At 41.8% G+C, this 20,697-nt stretch overlaps 1 protein-coding gene across 2 annotated transcripts in view; it reads right to left on the bottom strand.

The window, feature by feature from the left end:
• The window catches only part of SND1 (staphylococcal nuclease and tudor domain containing 1), a 423,895-nt gene that overhangs the window by 188,413 nt on the left and 214,785 nt on the right, over positions 1 to 20,697 (bottom strand). For both annotated transcript variants that reach the window (XM_049642985.1, XM_049642986.1), the window contains one exon: positions 4,369 to 4,479. In XM_049642985.1, coding sequence (XP_049498942.1) covers positions 4,369 to 4,479 — 111 coding nt within the window. The remainder of the gene's footprint in view (positions 1 to 4,368; positions 4,480 to 20,697) is intronic.

The following is a 20,697-nucleotide window of genomic DNA, read 5'->3' as shown; positions in this document are numbered from 1 at the left end:
CACAGTTGCCTAAGTGGTGTGAGCCTGTTTCTGGCAGGTAAGGTGGACAGGTCTGAAAGCGACAGGCAAACTTCAAACTCTTCTTCCTCTCTCTCTTTCCTGGCTTCCCAGGACGCACATAACACATCACTCCCTGAGCTCCAATCAGATGGTCTGAGGAAGGACGGCAGAATATACCCCCTTGCGGGGGAAGCAGTGGCTGCAGAGCCCCGAGAAAGCTCATCAACTCCTGCGCTGCGCTGACCCAAGGAGTCCGCTGAGTTAGCAGGCTGCCCTTTCCCCAAAGCTTATGCTTCTCTAAAAGGATTAATGGCCAAGCAGTGCCGTGGAAAGCAAAGTCCAAGGAAGAGCACTGTGTGCCACTGCCAATACCACTAGTGACAGCCCCGGGGACAGGACGCCAGGGGTCAGGGACAAAGTAATCTGTTGGAGTCAACACCCTCGTGGGGAAGGGCTAACATAAAGTACTGGCCTTGCTTCGTTACCTTCGCCCACATGTTATTTACCCAACAAGTTCCAGGATGAAAGACTGATAGGAATATAGCAGATGTTACTAATTTGGCCTTTGCTAAAGCATTAGATACAGTACCTCAAGAAATTGGACTTGGGAAATTAATTCAAATTGGCTGGGTTCAGCAGACAATCACCAAAGACTAAAAAGTAGCTGAAGGGTGATAATCAAAAGACAGTTAAGTGACAGTCCATACGGTGAGAGACTCGAGGTCAACACCGAAGCCATTCTTGTTTAGGGGTTCTATTCAGGGCCCAGGAAAGGAGTAAACATCTCACTAATGAGATCTGCAGAGGACACTAAGCAGGGAGGTGGAGGATCTGCATAGACAGGGGCATAAAATTATAAGGCAGAGTTCAACTGGAAAAACAGCTAATCTATCTAGGGGAAAATAACCTTACCCACAGATAATATTCAATGGACAGGCAGGATAAGGGGCAGCAGAAGCATGTAAAACGAGCTCTGACATGCTGTATCGTGACAGAACCAAGTAAGAACGCTAAGGCAACATGGGGAGAGTATCATGGGGGAAGGGAGTGCTTCAAAGCGAAAGCAAACTAAAATAAAGTGGAGTGCCAGAAAACAGGTGGTCTTAAATAAGCGGGGTCAACTCTACCACTAAAAAGGGGGGAAGGTACGTTCTGCACTGAAACTATTTTTTAATAGCTACAAAACTCCCATTCCCATCTGGCAGGTGTTCCAGTCTTTCTCGGATCTTCATTCACCTCGCTGGGAGTCAGTGTCTAGAAGATGGCACAGGGCCGCCCTCCTGGGGCGCGCTAACAATACGGCTTTAAAGGAAGACTCACAGTTCACGCTGGCCATTTCTCCTAATTTTTTATGAGGTCTGTACTGCCTTATGGCAGTGCCTCACAGGTTTGGGGAAGTGGTTAATTCCTCTCTGTTTACTCAACCTGCAACACTGCAATGACCCCGAAGCCAGTTTTTCTACCATCAGTCTGAAAGCAATGGCTCAACACAATTATCTCTAGGCTGCTCACTGCTTTAGCAGACAAGCATGTTGTTACATTGATTCCGCTTAAAATGAGTGCTAAAGAGGCTGTTTTCTTCTTAAAACCTCAAAGGTAAAAAATTTCACTATCCTCAACACCCAAGAAACAAACAGTCCAATTAAAAAATGGGCAGGGTCACGAATAGACATTTCTCCAAAGAAGGCAAACACATGGTCAACAGATACATGAAAAGATGCTCAACATTACTTATCATCAGGGAAATGTAAATCAAAACTACAAACAGAGATCATCTTGCACCTGTCAGAATGGCTAAAATCAACAACACAAGAAACAACGGGTATTGGTGAGGGTGTGGAGAAAGGGGAATCCTCTTGCACTGTTGGCGGGAATGCCAACTGGTGCAGCCATCCTGGGAAACAGAATGGAGGGTTCCTCAAAAAGTTAAAAACAGAACTACCCTATAATCCAGCAATTACACTACTAGGTATTTACCCAAAGAATACAAAAATACTAGTTCAAAGGGATACATGCCTCTGATGTTTAGAGCAGCATTATCTACAACAGCCAAGTTATGGAAACAGCCCAAGTGTCCAATGATTGATGAATGAAGAAGTGGTGGACAAATACACGATGTAATATCCCTCAGCCATAAAAAGAATGAAACCTTCCCACTTGCAATGACATGGCGAGAGCTAGAGAGTATTATGCTAAGCAAAATTGGTCAGAGAAAGACAAATACCATAGGATTTTACTCATATGTTGAATTTAAGAAACAAAATAAATGAGCAAAGGGGTGGGGGAAAGAGGGAGGCAAACAAAAAAACGGACTCTTAACTACAGAGACCAAACTGATGGTGAGCAGAGTGGGTGGGTGGGAGGGTGTGTTGAATAGGTGATGGGGATTAAAGAGTACACTTGTGACAAGCACCAGGTGATGTATGTAAGTGTTGAATCACTATATTGTACACTTGAAACTAATATTATACTGTATGTTAACTGAAATTTAAATAAAAACTGAAAATATTTACAACATAATCTGTACAAATGTCACCATCTATGCATACTCATTAAACTAGCATGACGTAGCTATTTCCAACAGCGTAAGAAAGCTTGTTAGGGCAGCTGGCTAGCTTAGTTGGTAGAGCATGCGACTCTTGATCTCAGAATTGTGAGTTTAAGCCCCCACATTGGGTATGTATAGCTTACTTTCAAAAAAAAAAGTAAAAAAAAAATAAATAAATAAAAAGAAACAGAAAGCCTCTTGTGGACTCCCTTTCCAGAGCATCTATGCAAATTATTTTCATGTCTATCTATCTGCCTGTCACAAATATTCACTAGTGGCAGAGTGACCCAGGGGCAGAAAACAGGAGTCTAGATCCTACTGTGTTGCTTAGTGCTCTTGCTATGCTGGGAATCCATAAATCTATTTTTCAAGTTACCACTAGGCCTGGCTGAGCCCACCCATATAGGCTGAGCACAGACTCACCCTCCGAGTCCCACCGAAGTACAGTGTAATTACTGTCCATTTCCTAGAAGAGCTAGGTTATCAAATAGTACTCAGAGATATGAAGCCACATTTCCCCCTATGGGTTCTTTCAGCCAGGCTGCCTTAGTGATAATATAGGCAGGTCAAGGAGGAGGAAGTGAGGAAGGATTAAGAGAAACACCAATTATGGACCATATATCATGTTATTTTATGCTGGCCATTAAAGTACCTTAAATAACCAAAGATATCGGTGTTTTCGCTGAACTCTTCGTGTTCATGAATCAGATTTTAGACAGGGCCTATTGGGAAAAGCCCACAAGAAAGAATCCAAAACGCCACAACAGTCTGACAGACTGATTTCTTAGCTGACATTCTGTGTGACATTCGACAGATGCTCTATCCATCAGGATGTGACACAGTGTTAGAGGTAAATGTCACATATCAGGGCAATGTTCTGGGCCAAAGAGCAAAAGAAGTGATCTCAATGACAAAGTCTGAAGTATAGATAACACGTGCCCAAACCCATTCCCCCTCAAACTGTAGAGCACAGCCTGGTAACTACCAAACTTCTAGAACTAAGTAAGTGGCTGAGTGCGGCATGCACCTCTTTGAAATATGGGCTATATTTTGTTTGAGACCAAACAGTCTGCTGAACTACCCAAGTCAGTTCACCAAGAGAAGCTCGTTTTTTGCTCTTTCCTGGGAAATCTGGGAATCACTAAACTACCAGCACCACCCAGTGACAGAAGTCTCTGTGAGTAAGAGCCATAAGCAATGTCATTGGTAAGAAATAACTCTGAGCAGTACGCATGTCCTTGGGGCAACCGGCCACAGGGATCAAGGACAAGAGTAAAATGTCACAAGGCTTCTCAAGTGCTCTCCTGCCAGCTGTCAGAAGTGTGAAACCAAAACTCATTTCCTAATAAATGTTTTCATTTCCTTTGTACATGACAAAAGGTTGAGAGGTGATAAATGGGAGGGGCTGGGGAGCAGAGGTCTCTGGAGGTAAGAACCTGAGGCAAATGTCCTGCACACAGAGGCGGAGATTCATTGTTAGTCCCAGGGAATGACAGGATGGTGGTGGTAAAAATATCTTATACAATTATGTTCTCACCTAGGAGTCATTTTACATCTAAATAAGATCATATCTGATATATGCTTATTTTGCAGATTTAAAAACAACGGAGGCCCAAGTAGTACTTCATCAAGGTTACACAGCACATTTCGAGGGTGCCCCTTTTCTTCTGATGGGGAAAAACTGGGATAAAAGCATACTATAAGCTTTCCCAGCATATTGCTTGCCATTACATTCTGCTCAGGGATGGGCAGGATAGTGGGAAAGAAAAAAGTGGGGCTGTGGGTCCCACTGTGTTCACTTTAATAATTACTCATCTCACCTGGCCTCTGCAGCAAGCAGTTCATCGTAGTGCGAGGACCGCTGGTCATCATCCTGCCGGTATCGGATCACTGTGGCTAGGCCTTTGCTGACGAGGGCCTCAGCAATGTTTCTGCAACAGAAAAGATAGGTCAGTGAGCACTAGAGGTACACATGGGGCTCAGTCAACAGAAATAATAACAGTTAGCACCTGGAGGTCTTAACGCATCCTGACACGGGGAGGGAGAAGCCAAGGATTTCAAGACCAGTGAGTTGTTAAGGCTAGAAATCCAAATGAAAGGTAGAATAACAAAGTTCCCTAGCTCAGCATCTTTCTGGTTACTACAGTCAGATGCTATATCAATCCATACATAAGAACCAGCAGAAAATATCTGTAAAAAGCCCACATTAGACAGGGCTATTTACAGAATGTTATAAACAAGCCACTACCCTCAAGAAAAGTCTGCTCTAAAATATCAAGCACACAGATAAAAAACAGAACACATAAAAGCATGACCTAAATTTCTTAAAATCTCCTTTCTAGCCTATAGTATAACTAGAAAATGCCTTATTCCAGCTTGGCAATGTTAGAAAAGTTAGTTTAACATAACACCCCCAGTAATTCTCTTCTCCTCAGAACTCCTGACAGTGGTTCTCCCACTAAAGGGGGCTTCTAGAAGGTAAGGCTATGAATGGATTTGGGAGGGAGGGTTACTGTGGTGGAATGAGAGTCCATTATGAAGAAATGGCACGAGATGGGGGAACAAATAAAGCAAAACATGTAAAATCTGAGATGAGCAGCTTTGGAGCAATACTCCAGATAAAAGTCCTTTTAGGACTACAGGAATATTCTAAGTAGACTCCTGCTTCAAGCAATTCTCGAATGTGTTGAATCCTCTTTTCTTCAGTAGAATACGAGGTGTCACGTGGTTCGTACTCTAACTAGAGCGTACACTGGGAATGACGCTCAGACAACTAATGCGGCAGATCCGCCTGGTTCCTCCCCAAGCTGGAAAGGAACCTTTGATGTGAAGCAAAAACAAGCTGCAAACCGCAAAACCGAATTTTCAAAAATTACCTGTAGCCAGCACTGGAAGACAAGAGGCATGATACTGTTGGGGGAGAGTGGTGGTTATATCTTCCTTTGTGCCTGTCATAGTTACACCAAAGGACCCACTCAAACCATCTGGTTGACTGCCCTTCAGGGAGGAGGTAGGGTAAGCAATAGGCTACCGTACCATATGCTAGGATCTAGTGTTGTTTGGAAACGTAGTTAACTCTTAACACACTGGTGTTCTTAGAACCTCAGACTCGAGATGCTGGTGACTGGACTAACGACCCTATGTGCATATTTAAGCCACTGAAGGGCTCTCTTCATCGAAACCCAGGAAATTACTTTTTTAAAAGAAGAACAGAATATGTGAGGGTAGAGAAAATAGGACAAGATGCTATGGCTGATTCTCTCTCATTATGTGCCCCTCTGCTGCCTGTTTATCTACTGCCAGCACGATATTAATATCTCCAAACCGCCGCGGAATTAGCACTTCTCAAAATCCACTCCCACAAAGAGGCTGCTTTGCTGGCCACCCTGTCTCCTGAGTCACTGCAGAAGCGTGCTGGCACACACTGTCATTATCACAGAGTGGGGTTTGGCTGCATGGAGAATGCCAACAGCCCAGAGTCAGCAGCTGTAGGTATTGCTATATGGTGAGAATTAATTGAGGGTGTTACCAGAAAGCCCCCAAAAGGGCAGGAGGGTGGCTCCACCCACCCACAGGCCAGAGAGGAGAACGGGGACACCCCCACCTGTGGCAGGTTGAGAGGTCTTGGGGATTTGAAATGCCTGAAGAACAAACACCTATTTGTTACTGCATTTCGAACTACAGCGCATTCACATTTTATAGTCAACACACAGGGTTTGGAGAAGAAAGCTGGAATGACTGAACAGGCAAGAAGAGATTCACACAAATACACTTCTACATGAAGAGATAGAGAAACAAAGCAAAACAGTACAAATGTTTAATGATCCACTCGTGTTACTGCTGTTCAAATCAATTTACAGAACTGAACTTGAGTACCTGCACAGCCAGCAGAGAACCAAGGGCACAAACCTTCCCTTCTGTAACCTATCAGCTAACAGACATTCTTAGATGAACCAGGTAAGGCCTCAGATTCCCACTCCACAGCCTGCCCACGACCAGCCTTTCCCTTCTCTCCACAGCTTAGAGGGTTAGTAGCTACATTCTGTTCACTTCTTATCCCTAATTACAGATTTCTCCTGAAGGGACAGTGGTGCTGGTGATTAGTGAGCAGCAAGGAGAGTAAAAGCACATGAAATAATAACAGCTGTCATTGTTGGGTATTTACTACAAGCCAAGCATGTGAAAATAACATCAAATGTATTTTTTTCTTGGTGTGTGCTCCCTTGTGAGAATTCCTTACACCATCTTACAATTATAAATTGACTGTCTATCTTCCTTTCTAAATTAGGAGGTCTAAGAGGGCAAGGGCTGCATATTTCTGTATCCAAGTGTCTAGTACAATACTTGGCATAAAGTAGGCAGTAAATATTTCCTGAATGAACTTAGTTTACTTAGGATAACTTTTTATTTATTTGTTTTTTTATCTTTTATTTATTTTTGAGAGACAGAGTAGGAGCAGGGAAGGGGCAGAGAGAGGCAGACACAGAATCCGAAGCAGGCTCCAGGCTCTGAGCTGCCAGCGCAGAGCCTGAAGCAGGGTTTGAACCCACAGGCTGCGAGATCATGACCTGAGCCGAAGTCGGGTGCTTAACTGACTAAGCCACAAAGGCACCCCGGGATAACTTCTTAAATGTGGCAAAATCACATTTAATTTTATTTTAATGCCTCCTGAAAATGTTGAGATACCATTTGGATTATCAGAGAAACACCTAATCACTTCGGAAATATAGCCCTGCAAAATTATTATCCTAAGCATCTATTAGCCATGCTTGCCTTGCATAGAGTTAAGGACAAAAGCTTTCTATGTGCCTTACTAGCTTTTGTCTTTCTCCTCCCCATTATCTAAAATTTGAAATTAAAGAGAATGAGAGGGAGAGAGACAAAAAAATGGAATTAGCCTAGATCCATGTACTTGATGCTCTCATTCACTTCTTTTGGCCACTAATGAAAGGTCCGGAGATTTTCCCCTTGGCCAACGATGGCTCATAACCTGACACTGGGGTATTCATCAGTTGCCCAGTGGAAAAAAGAGAACATTAAATTGTGTGCTATGGCATTAGGCTGCTTTAGACAAATTTATAAGTTCTGCTTTCTTGAGTGTATCAGTAATTCTACTCCAATTACACATGTCTGGCTCGAATGGATAATTCACAATCAGCATACAAAAAGGGACCTAACAGCCTGGGAAGTCTAACAGGAAATCATCTCTCTGTATCAGCTAGAAATACAAGGAATTAGTGCTGGGACCGAAACGCTTCTTCAAACTAAAAGATAAATTTATATTCTGGTAACAGTGAACCATCTCCATCAGGCATGATCGGGTATTCCTGATACAAACACAAGCAACATAGGCCTCACATACAGGCTTTCTCAAAAGGTCCCCAGGTAGTTGACATCTTCCCTACCCACTTGTTTCCACAGTAAGCAGGTTGCAAAAAGCTCACGCTTTCCCATTATAAGATACATTTGAAACCACCGGGTACTATATTCTGCCAACATGGTGAACAGGTGTTCTAGGCCTACACATGAGAAGAGGATTCTTCAAAAGCAGATTTGAATTACAGTAGTTTATAATTGATGACATTTTGCCTAGCCCCTACCCCAAGACACTGATAAGTCAGATAATTGTTTAAGAATGTCCCAACTTAGCAGTGTTTATGTGTGTAATTTTGAAACAAACTTACAGGAAAGTTGGACTCGCTGTAACAAAGAAATGCCCTCCTTTGATCCATTTGAGAGTAACCAACCTGTTATACCCTCACCCTCAAAACTTTTAGTGTGCACTTCCTACAAACCAGGATATTTTCCTACAAAGTCAAAACATGAAATGAAAAGAAGGACACATCACTGCCACCTAATCCACAAACTCTACTCAAATTTTGCCAATTATTCCAATGGAATACTTGGTGGGGGGAAAGATCCATGTCTCCTTAGTCTAGAACAGTTCCTTAATCTTTCTTAGGCTACCCCAAGGCCTTAACACTTTTAAAGAGTATAGGTCAGTTATTTTGGTGTGTCCAATATTTCTTTGTGATCAGATACAAGTGATGCAGTTTTGGCAGGAATACCACAGAAGTGATGGATGTACTGTTCTGTTCCCTTGGCCTCCTATGAAATGTATAGTTTTTTTTTTTTTTTTCAACGTTTATTTATTTTTGGGACAGAGAGAGACAGAGCATGGACGGGGGAGGGACAGAGAGAGAGGGAGACACAGAATCGGAAACAGGCTCCAGGCTCTGAGCCATCAGCCCAGAGCCTGACGCGGGGCTCGAACTCACGGACCGTGAGATCGTGACCTGGCTGAAGTCGGACGCTTAACCGACTGCGCCACCCAGGCGCCCCTGAAATGTATAGTTTACTGACAACGTTCACTTTGATCACACAGTTAGGGTACTATCAGGTTTCGCCACTGTAGTTACTCATTTTCTGTTTATAATTGATAGGTATTTTTTGAGGAGACCCTTTGAATTATGTAATTTTCATCCCTCAAACTCCCAAGTTATTCATTTGTTTAATTATATCAATACAATGTCATGGAATATCATTTCATTTAAAGTCATAATCCATTACTATCATTATTTGTTGTAATGTTGAAATTATTTCCAATTTGGCCAGTGGGGGCCATGTCAAGCTGGTTTCTGTTTCCTATGGACATGCCTCCACCCCCATCATTCCTTGAGTACTTCCTTGATTTCTGGTAGAACAACATATTCCAGGCTTATCTTGTACGGTTTTCTGCAGCTCTGAAATTAGCCATTTATCTAAATAGCCTACATTCACATCTTTATTTCTATACATTTATTTCTATATCAATCTATAACTACTGAAAACCATGTGCGGCAGTCATGAAAATGTGCCTCTCGGATCTCTAACTGCAGGAAGTGTAATTGACTGACAGTCCCAGCTGCTGTGCTCTGAAATCCATCACTGTTTCAGCTAAGGCTATGCTTCCCACCAGCTGCTCCTAGACTGAGCACAGCAGATACCAAGGCAGGCCTATTGCTGAGAGATGTGGGACTCCTCTGATGGCAACTCTGGCTTGAGGACTCCTTGTTGGCTTTATGGTAACTCTCTCAGAACTTGGCCAATTAGACTTTTCCAATTCAACCTTCCTTTCCTCGCACCCTTTGCCACAGAGATTAGACCTGCACTGCAGTCTGATGGCACTCCCAGCCTCTTTCAGCTCCCTTCCTATTTTCCCTCAAAAGGGTCTTCCCCAATTAACCTCTTTCATGTCTAATTCTGTCTTGGCATCAGCTTTTTAGAGAACCTGAACTAATATACCAGGAGTTTACAAAGATACCAACAATCCTACTCCTAACACTACAGCATTCATTTTCATTTTCTTCCTTTTCTTCTGACAGCAAGAAACCTGTATTCCATTATCCTTAACAGTTTTATTTATATGAATAACATTTGCTATATACATACATACATACATACATACATACATACATACATACACTGTCTCACACATTCTGTGACTTCCAGGATTTGGTCCTAACAGTAGAACTAATTTAAAGGGAATGCATCACTTGATAAAACAGAACCTGGGTGGGGCACCTCAGTGGCTCAGTGGGTTAAGCACCTGCTCTTGATTTGGGCTCAGGCCATGATCCCAGGATCATGGGATTGAGCCCTACATGGGGCTCTGTGCTAAGCGTGGAGCCTGCTTGGGATTCTCTCTCTCTCTCTCTCTCTCTCTCTCTCTCTCTCTCTCCCCCCCTCTCTCTCCCTCTCTCTCTCCCTCTCCCTCTCTTCCTCTCTCCCTACCCCCCCATTCTCAGCTCCTTTCCCCCACTCATGCTTTCTCTCTAAAATAAGTTAAAAAATAATTTTCTTAATGAATAAAACAAAACAAAATCCCCCAAAACAGAACCTGGGTTTACATGGGTAAGTACTTCAAGAGTGGGCATGGACAGTAATACCATTACATACACTTGCTCACATGCATGCATCTGAACAGGAATAACAGATAACTCTCAATGGCTCTGGCTCACAGATCTTCATCTAGCTGTTGGAGCTTAACATTTACCACTTAGAAAACATCTACATTTTATCAGTCACTGAGCTGTCCATGGCGATTGCAAAAGTGGAATATTTTCCTCAAAGCAAACATACACGTGGACGCATATCCAGAATAATGTAAGCCTATAAAGAAATGGCTCTACACTATATTCTAGTCAAGGCTAAACAAAGGGTTGAAAGATAATCAACAGCTCAATTCATTTACAAAAGTCACAATGTTGTCAAAGGTTCATGTTTTCACACACATGTGAAACACACACACATGTGAAACACACACACACACACACTTTCCATACAATGTTTACAGTAACTTCAAGGCCCTGTAGTCAAATTTCATAAACTGAGCACAACATGCACCCCATGGCTATTCATTGTAAGAACATGGATGCAACAAGACATCAGGCATGTCGCCTGGCCCCCTGTCACCCCATGACCCCTCAAAGAGTCCAATGTCTTAAAGCCAAAAAACTGCCTTCACATTCTTTTCATATTGGCTGTACCTCTGCCATAAAGACAGGCTTTCTCGTAAGTGCTGGGATGGAGATCCCCGGCTGACAGGGTTCCAATATTGATTTCTAACATACCAGATGGCACATCTCACTTTTCCTCAGCTACATAGGGATGTTCTACTGTGGGGCTGAACCACAGAGAAGTTAAAGGGTGCTGACGTCTTTCTTTGCAAACAGGTAAGAGAAAAGAGGAAGGAGGGAGAGGTCACCACAGGATTTAACACGTAGGCAGAAAGCAGCAAGGATGAGAAATCTGTTTTCTTCAGAATATTAGGTCCACCTTTAATCCTATGGTTGGCTCTCCACTCTAAAAGATAGTGCAGAAGTGGGGAAAATGATTAATGGCTAACAGGCCCAAAAGCCAGGCTCCCTTTAGATCTTCTTTACAAGTTCACAGTAAGACCTCTAATATCTATGCCCTTTGAGGCAGGAACCTGACAATTTCAGGCTTGAGATAGACTTAGTTTTTATAGGCTGACAAAATACGGCTATAAAGGGCAAGAGTGAAATTCTAGATGAGAGGCATCTACAGACAATGGGCAATGAATAGGTCTCTTTTATCATGTTACTGTTTTTCAACCAGGCCTCAAACTAGGAAAAAGTCTTACAGAGCAACAAGTAGCTTCTGAAAACTCGTAAGTAAGTCTCCAATGGATCACACATTGCCCCTTGCACCCACAGTCCTTCATCCTCCAATCTCCAATGACTGAGGTCCCATGAATCTGGAACAATGAGGCACCCCACATCCACATTTTTCTTAAAATACATCCAGGAGGCACTTCCCACATAACCAAGCAGCATATGTAGACAGGAGATTCTGTTTTAGAAGCATCAATAATTAGAAACATCTGAGGTGGCACAACATCCTTTATAGATTTACCAAATCTCTCTCCTACCATATTCCCTATTTTTTCACTCCCCCTTTGAACTAATGTAATTCTAAAAATAACTAAAATAGATTTTTTAATCATTTTACTCTCAAAGGCTCCTTTTTCTGTTTAAAAAGTCCTGTTACCAGGATGACCACCAAAGGACCTGAAGAGTGGCTAAAGACTTTCTCAGAATTCATGACACAAATTGAGAACAAAGAGGAAGATTCAAATGCCTCGATGTCCCTAGACAGGCTTAGCCAGAGATGAGGGTGAAATGAGGAGAAAAGCAGTGGTTATCATGGGCTATATTAAGGTACCTGGAGTCTTAAGATTTGACATCCTTGGTCCAGACTCTGAGATCCACCTACCCAGCTGTGGTTATGTGAAACATAAGACACAGCGTGACCCACAGAGAAGCAAGCCAGACTCAAGCACGAACAACTATGGAATGGGACTGACCTGAACACCCTAGAAGCAAATGAAGGAAAACAACTCACTCTTCTGAACAAAACTCTCTGATAAGTTTTAGTTCACATTTAGTGAGCATTCAGATTATGTACAGGTTCTAAACACAACTGTTCTGCCGATGAGAGCATTTTCTAAAGACTAGAGTTGAGATATGAAAATCAAGAACTCTTGGGAACGACTGTATTTTCTTTATACTTTAATGAATACTAATCATTCTTCCTCAGGGGGAGGAGGATGCGGAAGGAAAGAGTGAACACTGATAGAGACGTACTTCAGTTTGAAGAATTCAAAAGGATACATAATTCAAATGAAACCAAAGAAGGCCCATAAACAAGGCTGGCAGAAAGGAAGAAAGAAAGACAGGAAAGGAAGGAAGGAGGGAGGGAGGGAGGGAGGGAGGGAGGGAGGGAGGGAAGGAGAAAGGGAAGACAGAGGGGAAAGAAAAAGAACAAAGATCATTCCATGAATAAATTACTGTTTTGTAGACAGATAAGTCCTTGAATGCCCACAGCACACATCCATCAAAACTTCATTACTAATAACAGGCTTACTCCTGAGTACTGACAAAGCCTCTCTACCTTCAGAGGGGCCTCTCAGAGCTTCAGCCATGTTTCAATGAGCAACCAACAGTAAGTACTCTTCGATTTAGGAAGAAAAATAGAAGCAAAGCTATCTAGGGACCAGGGTTTCAAAAGTGGGGGATGAAGAGATGTCACTTCATATTCAACCTGTCAAGAATAGGTAATTCTCTACTTCAACGTGTCTGAGCCTTATCACGCCCATTGCCTTATTTGCACTCATGCCCTACACAAGATCATACCTAGTCTCGATCTCCTGAAAGAATAACTAACAGCTAGGAAAATACAACAGAAATATACTTGGAAGCAGTAAAATTAAACATGTAACCCACTTTGTAACTCTGGCTAGTGGAGAGAAGAGTGTTGAAAAATATGGGTCAAAGTGATTTAGAAAAGGAGGGGGAAGAAGCGTAACATCAAATAGTTACATAAAATAGTTATGCTTACTAAATAGACAATTTTATTCTGCACCCCCCCCCCCGGGATTTCTTCAATAACTGTCATCTTATTGCCACCTCTTACGTGATAGTTTCATTTACTCAGCAATATCATGGTTACGGCTTTATAAGACAAGGAAAACTGGTATTATACTCTATTATGCCAGCTCCTCTGAGTATCGCTGCGCTTACCAGTCATTTCTGAGGAAGTTGGGACAATGATGAACCTTGGATGACGTATGAGGGGCATATTAAGTATAAGTTAACATAAAATGATGTCCACCATTAAATATCTAATATTTTCCCCAATCTGCAACCCTCAAAATAAGACAAGAAAAACAGTGAAGAAAAACAATGTCTGTTTAATAGACAGAAACTGCATGAATCTCCCTTCAACTATAGGACAGAACATGGAGTATGTACCCAAAGTTACACTCCCTCTATGAGACAAGCATGCTTCTTTCCCAAGAGATAAACAGATCCTTCAAAAACAATTAAGCAATTAAATATTGGATCTGGCTTGAAGAAAATAAACTGTCTAACAAATATGTACTCGCAGTCCAGCCAAACTGGTCCCCTCAATGCTAAATATGCCATGCAGTTACATTTCCAACTATCCACAGGACATGTGAATTCATATGATTCATCACCATGTAAAACTCAGCATTTCAAAAATAACACTCCCTTCCCCAGATTAAGCTTTTCTAAAATCTACTAAATCAGCTCATTCTCCTAACGTCTCCAACTGTAGGGCCATCATACTCCCAGTCCCCTTGGCCTGATGTCTTTTACTTCCACATAAAATTAGTTGTCAAAACTGAACTCAAGTCTCCAAAGTTTCCCTAATGAATGCTTTCTTTCCTTTCTTTCTACCCCAGTTGCAGGTCCCACTGCCTCTCACCTGGGCTTCTTACATCACCGCCCCCTCCCCGCCACCCTTGCATTGCCCACCAATTTCAAACACTGTGCTCGCTGAAGCCTCTAAAAGCATAGGTCTGGAGAATAATCCTCATTCTCAAGCCCACCACAATCATAAGAGAGCTTTTGTTTGAAAATATCCAATACGGAGAAATATTAAGTTATCATATATGAAACAATGATAATGGAGGGGAAGGAGAAAAGGGGGACACAAAGAGAGAGAGAAGGAAAGAGGAGGAGAGGGTTAGGAGAAAGAAAATGGTTAGAGGGAAAGAGAGGAGACTGACTCTGTTTTTAGTACTATTCTAAGACACTTGACACATTTATTAAAACCACTTAATGGTCACAAAATCCTGATGGGTTAGGAACTCTCATCATCCCTATTTTGCAGATGAGAAACATGAGGCACAGAAAGTTTATAAAGGTCATAAGCGACAAGTTGTAACCAAGAAAGGCTACGCACAGAGACTTGGCATTTCAGTGATGAAAAGGATCTTGCTAACCACCTTACCCAGACCTCATGCTAGAAGCATCAGATGACAGAACTATTTCTTTGATTTTCACTCAAAAGATAATTTCGGATTTAACGAACATCTACTGGGAGTTTACTATAGGATAGGCCTTTAACGCACGTTAATCTACTCCTGCTTGCAATGCAGAGATGATATGTATAAACAGTAAACAGTTTCAGACTTACCACAAACAATCCTGTTTCTACATGTCAGAGCCGTGACTAGAAGCCAGATTTTTTATTCCAATTCGTTTTCCTTTGACTAAACAGTGCCACAGATTCGAGTCACAGACTATTTTTTTTTAAATTTTTTTTTAATGTTTATGTATTTTTGAGACAGAGACAGAGCATGAACGGGGGAGGGTCAGAGAGAGAGGGAGACACAGAATCCGAAGCAGGCTCCAGGCTCTGAGCCGTCAGCACAGAGCCCGACGCGGGGCTCGAACTCACGGACCGCGAGATCATGACCTGAGCCGAAGTCGGACGCTTAACCGACTGAGCCACCCAGGCACCCCTCGGGTCACAGACTATTAAAGGCATTCTGCAACAGAGCCTTGGTATATCTCTCTACACCTATTCCATTAAATGCCTTTCAATCTTCTGCTCAGTCGTCTTAGCTACCAAGAGTCTTGCATTCTCCCCGTCTATATGCTGTTGGCTGCACCACTCATTTTGCACTCATCTTTGCACCGCACTCATCTTTGCACCGCTGTATCTTATTTTCTTCCTTTGTGTATGAATCTGGTCTTCCTAACTAGATCATATTCCTTACCAGTCCAAAATGTGCCACTTAGTAGACACTTAATAAATATTTATTGGCTAGCTGACTGATTTCACTCTTGAGTTCCCAGGGCGTTCTGTGGGCATTAGATGAAAACAAAGTAATAACTGAGTCATAGAATTTTTGAGCAAAAAATGTCCAGAGAGATAAACCAATCCAAAACCCACCAAAAACAGATAAAGACAGACCCAGAGAGAAACTGAATATTTTTAAATGGGTTGTCTAAAGAAATGCAGAGAGTGACGCCACCACTATGGGCATCTAAGATCCTTCGGATTCTCAGTCTATTTCCAAAATTTAGCCGAACGTTAAAAAAAAATCTAGCCACATATTATAAATTGATCACTCTATTACTAACATTAGCTAAAATACATACTAAACATTTAATTATAATAATTAAGTACAATTATGATAATAATTGTCTTCTAGGCATTCAGAGGACTTTTTTGGGGGGACAGGGAGAAATGATTCAAAATGTCTGATGACTTTTCTCTCAATATATATTCCAACACAAGGTAAAAATGCACATTGTAAACCTAAGTACGCTTTCTTCATCTCCTATTTTCTATGCTCCCCTTTCCCTTAAGAATTGAACATTTTGCAAAAGAGCAGTGTGGGAGGCATGGACAGAGGTGTATGGTGCGAATGTCCTCAAACTTCACTCCCTCGGTAATAGTGGGGGGCATTAACTGAATTTGTATAGTCACTCAGGGGGCTCTTTCCCCTACCACTGTCCTGGACTCACGAATTAATTCACTGACCCAGAAGAGGTCCTGCTACAAACGATGATCGCAGCCATTCCATACTTTTGTGCGTGGTCTTTATACATGTTTGAAAGACAAATATTCACACGTTAGACAATTGCCATCCCCTTTTAACAGAAAGCAATATACCGTTGTTGGAACTTTGTACCATGGAAGATGAAAATCATCAGATGCCTACTATGTCCCTAGCAGCCAGCGCATGAAAACATTGACAATGGCTCTGTCAATTACAGACTCCTGCCTCGGGAGTGATGCGAAGGAGAGGAGGCAATCAGAATTCATTTACAATGGTGTCTTGCCCCTGGGGCAGCATCCCATGCAGATGATGATGGTGTTCGAGCCACATTGCACCAAAGTAAAGACTACCCTGTTTCTTGGTTCTTGACCCTTTGGAGCTGCCCTGATCCCCATTTATTATCCAAGTCTGATGCTCTGGCCTTCGGTCAGTTTTCTTAGCTCCTCGTAACTTCCCAACCTATCATCTTTTTTAGGACAACTTATTGCTGTTCCTTGCAACCAAGAGCATCTTAATGGATTTAACTGACAGCATGAAGTTGCATTCCCAAGAGTTTAAAGACAAAGTCCCTAAGCATGGGTTACACAGGTCACAGTGTCCTCTAAACAAGGAAACCTGGGAGCCAAAGCCTAGGGTGAAAGGTAGGTGCTTGTACTAAGGCCTGCGGAAGTCTGTAGGCCCAACAAAGGCCACACAAGGGTGCTCTCTTCCCAGAGTCCCACTGTATCATCCAAATGTCACCCCTTCACAGATTCCAAGGCAGGTGGTGGGGCAGCACTAATCCTTAACCTTTTGCTTAGGTACTCAGGGAGGGAGGACGACTCTATCTTGCCTGCACTACTAGCTGGGTAAGGACTTACTGGTGTGATCTGAACCTGAATACTAAATTCAGGTTCCCCAACCAACCTGTAACCCAACAGTTCCAGTCACCTTGCTAAAGAAAAGGAGAAGCGCAGGAGAAGATGAGAAGCTAGGTATGGATGGAATGAGGATACAGCCACTGGGAGAAGAAATAAAAGTTAGTTTAGGAATGTTCATAAACATATTAAAGCATGTAATATATGAAAGGTGAATATTTTAAAGTCAAGAAAACCTGTATCTATGCTGTTATAAAGATATTACTACATTTAGGTGTAAGGATCAATTATAAGTGCTTCTAACAATGAATGAACATGGGTAAATGTAAAGTAGGTCTGCTGTTAGTGAAAGAGATACTCTACCAGTTACTTCATTTGAGTTTCTAAACAAAAATGATGTCCCAACTACATTCATTTTAATGAAAACACACAAACAAACAAAAAACAAATTAGAGGTGGTAAAATGCTTAACAGGTCCAAAATTTATCATTAGGAACTATAACCATTCCATTTTAGCTTAGTTTATCTGGTCTGTTTGCTTTCCAAAATGCACACAAGAGGAAACCGACTTTCTTAAAAAGACATTGACAGTGTGGCTGAGTTTCTCTTTTTTTTTTTTTTAAAGGAGGGTCTAACACAAGACATTATCTCATATCAACACTTTCATGGGGCAAAAGGATCTTCATCTAAATTATAAAAAATGAGTGAAGAGACAGGATAACACAGCAAAACAGATGAATGTGGTAAAAAAAGAAATGTTAAGAATAAATGTTGATCAATTCTCTGAGAGAAGTTACACACAGCATTTTTATTTATTCTTCAATAGTGAAAGCCACTTAATGTTTCTCACTTCCTCCAGCCCTTTGCGGCCATAGAGAGCAATTATGAGCTTGTTTCATAAAGAACTCATGGCACAGAGCAGTGATTCAGGGCAGAGGATCTCGGTTCTTACCCCAGCTCTCTGGCTGTTTAAACTCTTGTAAAGGAGCTAAGCCTGTACCAGTTTCTGTATCTATAAAAAAAGGGAGTAGATGAGACTAGATAGAATGTATGCGAGCTAGACATAATTTAAAAATGAACTACCACTTCCTGATCAATAGTCATACATATTCTATAACAGCTTCACATTTCTACCAGTATTTTTATATAGCACTAGCTGATAATATTCAAGGCAACGTAGATTGTGTATCATTTCAGTAAATATAGAAACATGAAGATATGTTTATATACATTTCTGGTTGTGGTTTGTAGAGCACTGTAGCAGCAGGCACAATTTCTTCCAATCTTTCTATGAGGGTCTGGAAGAGCCCTATCCTTTCTGTGCACACAGTGGTGGTAAAGGATGGGAGGTCAGGCTGCTTGACAAATTTATTTATGCTCGACAAATATTTACTTATTCTTGACAAATATTATTCTATTCAACTCTTTAATGTCCACTATTTCTTTAAGATACAGTATGTTACCGGGGCGCCTAGGTGGCTTGGTTAAGCGTCCGACTTTGGCTCAGGTCATGATTTCACAGTTTGTGGGTTCGAGCCCTACGTCCAGCTCTATGCTGACAGCTCAGAGCCTAGAGCCTGCTTTGTATTCTTTGTCTCCCTCTCTCTCTACCCCTCTCCTGCTTGTGCTTTCACTCTCTCAAAAATAAATAAACATTAAAAAAAAGATATAATATGTTACCCAAATGTTCAGGAATATTAAAAGAGGGAAATTAAAAAAGGGATGAGCAAATAAAAGATATATGGTAGATTTTCCTTCTTTCTTTTTTTTAATGTGTGTTTATTTTTGAGAGAGACAGAGTATGAGAGGGGGAGGGGCAGAAAGAGAGGGAGACACAGAATCCGAAGCAGCTCCAGGCTCTGAGCTGTCACCACAGAATCTGACGTGGGACTCGAACTCACGAACAGTGAGATCATGACCTGAGCTAAGGCTGGACACTTAGCCGACTGAGCCACTCAGGAGCCCCTATGTGGTAGATTTTCTATCAAGGAAACCAAAGTCCAAACTTCTGGATTCTTCACTGGCCAGTTCCTTTTACTTCAGTGACGTGCTTTTTTCAGTGGCAAGAAACTGACTTAACTCATTAATAGAAATGTGTTCAAACAACTGATTCAAGAGTAGAGCTGTCATCTAACAGGAATTTATTACATTTCTTGCACCTCTGTGGCTCACTAGATTATGCAGAGTAGGTTTACTACTGATCTTATCACTGAACACAGTGGGGAAAAAAAAAATCAGAGTCACCTTTACATTTTCATAGTTTGCCAGGTACTATTTTGACCTATCAGGCTTACACTTGAGTAATGTAAGTAGCAGTAACACGTCAATAAAACAATTATGAGATGTTTCTTTAGTAGCCCTTTTGAGATTATAGAAGATTGTTGCACAGTAAATATTAACAAGAGAGGTAGACTTCATTACTATAGACTATAAGGACATATCAGAAATACTTCACTCATTATAATTACAGAGTTTAGAGCTTAAAGGGTCTTAGTGTTCTACTCCAAGTCCCTCATTTTACAGATTGCTAATGTGAGATTCAGAGATATTGTAAACTATTTAGTGAGTGACCTGGACTAGAACTCAGGTCTCAAGTCATAAAACAGGCATCTTTCCACCATGACAACCTGCCCCCAGTTTCATATAAAGATTAGAAAAACTAAAAAATTTTAAAAAAAAGGGGGGGGGGGACACCTGGGTGGCTTAGTCAGGTGAGCGTCCGACTTCAGCTCAGGTCATGATCTCGCGGTCTGTGGGTTCGAGCCCCGCATCGGGCTCTGCGCGGACAGCTCAGAGCCTGGAGCCCGCTTTGGATTCTGTGTCTCCCTCTCTCTCTGCCCCTCCCCCGCTCATGTTCTGTCTGTCTGTCTCTCTCTGTCAAAAATAAATAAACATTAAAAAAAATTAAAAAAAAAAAGATTGGAAAAACTACAGCTACACAGAACTAGGATGGATCTCCAGGGCATTATGCTAAATGAAAACGGTCAACCTCAATGGATCACACACTGTATGATTCCATTTATATAATGTTCTTGAAATGACAAAGAGATGGAAAATGGAATACTGGCTGTCATGGATGTTGGGAGGGGAAAGGCATGGTGGCCGAACAAGGGAGATCCTTCGATGACTGAACAGTTTTGTGTCTTGATTGTGGATGGTGGGCACATGGATCTACACACGTGATAAAAGGTCAGAGATTTACACACACACACACACAGCACCGATGCCTGGCTTTGAGATTTTCCTCTAATTATGAAAGATACAACCTTTGCAGGGGGCCTGCTGGCTGAAGGGTCCATGGGATGGACCTGTGTACTACTGCTGCAACTTCTGTGAATATATAATTACCTCAAAATAGAAGTTAAAGAAAAAGTCAACAGAACTTAAATTTACTACAAAGAAAAGCACCA

This window comes from Panthera uncia, chromosome A2 (genome assembly GCF_023721935.1).
Source record: "Panthera uncia isolate 11264 chromosome A2, Puncia_PCG_1.0, whole genome shotgun sequence".
Lineage (NCBI taxonomy): Eukaryota > Metazoa > Chordata > Mammalia > Carnivora > Felidae > Panthera > Panthera uncia.
Note: the sequence above shows the minus strand (reverse complement) of the source record. Positions and strands in the feature narration are given on the sequence as shown.